Here is a 2,603-nt window from a genome sequence, read left to right as displayed (position 1 = left end):
AGACTAAATGCGATGAGGTAATACAAGCTCTAAGTATGCTTACAGTATAAGTGCTTCGATGATCACAGCAGTGTTTTCTTTTGTGGGATAACAGTAGTTTTACACACACCCTCAAGGACATTTGGGTCAAATATACAACTGACTATTTTCTTGTTTACTTTAACAGTCATAACAGGTGAATGTCTTTAAATTGCACTGAAAGAAAGATGACAATAAACCTCTATTGGAAGTTAACGGACCAAGTAATTGCTGAGTAGTTGTGTTAATTGCACTTTGACACATCCACAAGCGGACAGACAACTTGTGTAAAGGCTGTCCCACCACACAGGTCCTTTTAATACTGTCATCATATGAACAAAATAATGCTGCCATGTTCCGAGTACAAAATACTGAGAAAGTTAAACAGCAGCGCATCTCACTGCTGGTTTGATTTGTCCATGTGTCTCTCTTGCCCTTAATAAATATAAAGAGTTTCTCTTACTATATTAGCAGTTTGTGCAATTTTTCTCGCTCTGCCAGTTGCCGTTACTTTTGTTTAGTGAGGGTGTGCTTCCATACTTGTTTGCGGCTGATATTTTCTGGGCAGCCTCTGCAGCCGCATCCATCATCTGTTTCTCCTCCTGCTCATTCCCACGATGGTAAAAATAGTTAAAGTTAGAGACGATGACAGGGACGGGCAAGGCGATGGTCAGGACACCAGCAATGGCACAGAGGGTGCCCACCATTTTGCCTCCCATTGTGACGGGGCACATGTCTCCGTATCCCACAGTGGTCATTGTCACCACCGCCCACCAGAAGCCGTCGGGGATGCTCACAAAGTGCGTCTCCGGCTCATCCACTTCTGCAAAGTAGATGGCACTTGAGAACAGGATGACTCCTATGAAAAGGAAGAAGATGAGCAGCCCAAGTTCCCTCATACTGGCTTTCAAGGTCTGCCCCAGGATCTGAAGCCCTTTGGAGTGTCGGGAAAGTTTAAAAATCCTGAAGACTCTCACTAGACGGATGATTCTTAGGATTGCCAGGGACATGTTCTGACTGGAGTTCAAATCCTCGTCAGGGGTCGTAGCCAGCTCAGTTCCAAGGGTCACAAAGTAGGGAATTATAGAGACAATGTCGATGGTGTTCATGATGTTATTGAAGAAATCTCTTTTGCTGGGGCACACGATAAAACGGACACCGACTTCAAAGCAGAACCAAATTATGCAGATAGTCTCCACAATGAAAAAGGGGTCTGTTAAATATGCAAACACGTCTTTAATGGGAGGACCAGAACCTTGGGTCCCGTTGATGAGTTGGGTTAACGCTGGATGAAAGTCAGAGTCTTCTCTGAACACCGGCAGAGTCTCTAGGCAGAAGATGACGATTGAAATGACGATGACAAACACAGAAACCAGAGCGACAGATTTGGCTGCACTAGAGCTTTCTGGGTATTCAAACAGGAGCCAGAATTGCCGTTTGAGTTCATTGGTGGGTAAAAGGACCTCCGGCTCTGTGACAAACCCTTCGTCTTCGCGGAACTGCTCCATCGCTTCATGACCCAACTCATAGAAGACCATTTCGTTGGCGAAAACATCTAAGGGAACATTGGCCGGTCTGCGGATTTTCCCCCCTGACTGGTAGTAGTACAGAACGCCATCAAAAGATGGGCGGTTTCTGTCAAAAAAGTACTCGTTTTTCATCGGGTCAAAGTATCTTATCCTCTTCATTGGGTCACCCAGCAGTGTCTCTGGAAAGTTATTCAAGGTGCTAAGCTGGGTCTCGAACATCAGACCCGAAACATTGATGACAACTTTCTCGTCTTTTTCTTCAATACAATGCTTTTCAAACAAATCTTCATTCTCGTAGCAATCCTTAGCCATCTTACTGAAGACACTGTCAGTGGGAGACTCACTGTGGATCAGGAGCTTCAGATTAGAGATCAGGCTGCCACTGCTGGAGTTTGCTTTAGCTGTGAGAGACGGAGGAGTGGAAGGTGAGAGTCCTTCATGACCAGAATGATGTCTACGTCGTCCTCTGTGTGGCGACTGATGAGGTGAACTCAGGCGGTGGGGCAAAAGATTCTGATCGGGAGCCTCTGAGGGGGGTGAAGTCGGGTACCCGGAGTCATTCGGGTCCCCCAGGTTAATGCCAACATCATCCATGTTCTCAAAATTAACAAGGGGCACCTCCATTGTCCGTCTTGTGGCTATCCACAGCGCCGGCTATCAGCCCGGTTCACATGCAGGAGACAGAGGGGGCACCGCGACCAGAGCCAGGCTGAAGAGGCTGGCAGGGGTTCCCTCCTCCTGGTTATCATTCAGGCAGCCGTACGCCACGTTTTGATTTAGTCCTCGGTGTAATCTGTAGAGGCGGAAGGAAAAATGGCATTTAATATTTTGTCAAATAGTGCAAAACAGTTTTGTCGGTAAAGAGATTTTCTGTCAGCTCGTGTTTGCATCAGCAGAGAATTGGCCATCGGATGCTGTGCTTGTATAGTTCTTTTTCAATTCCCAAGCATGAACTAAATGAAAACACAAGCTCTGCAAAATGAGCCATGAAAGTGCTTACATGGGGTATAGGTAGCACCTGCTATTGCTGATCATGTGCGGCAAAACTGAACATGT

General features: G+C 46.3%; 1 protein-coding gene across 1 annotated transcript; it reads right to left on the bottom strand.

The window, feature by feature from the left end:
- Positions 1 to 485: 485 nt before the first annotated feature.
- LOC117489663 (potassium voltage-gated channel subfamily A member 10) lies at positions 486 to 2,171 on the bottom strand. Its single transcript, XM_034139127.1, has one exon. The coding sequence runs from the start codon at positions 2,169 to 2,171 to the stop codon at positions 486 to 488; it is 1,686 nt and encodes a 561-aa protein (XP_033995018.1).
- Between the last annotated feature and the right edge of the window lie 432 nt (positions 2,172 to 2,603).

The sequence above is a fragment of the Trematomus bernacchii genome, unplaced genomic scaffold (genome assembly GCF_902827165.1).
Source record: "Trematomus bernacchii unplaced genomic scaffold, fTreBer1.1, whole genome shotgun sequence".
NCBI lineage: Eukaryota > Metazoa > Chordata > Actinopteri > Perciformes > Nototheniidae > Trematomus > Trematomus bernacchii.
The sequence above is the reverse complement of the archived record's forward strand: the minus strand, read 5'-3'. Positions and strand labels throughout refer to the sequence as shown.

What these genes read in the sequence shown, in the direction of transcription:
- LOC117489663 (XM_034139127.1), bottom strand. Translation starts at nt 2,171, where the DNA reads ATGGAGGTGCCCCTTGTTAATTTTGAGAACATGGATGATGTTGGCATT.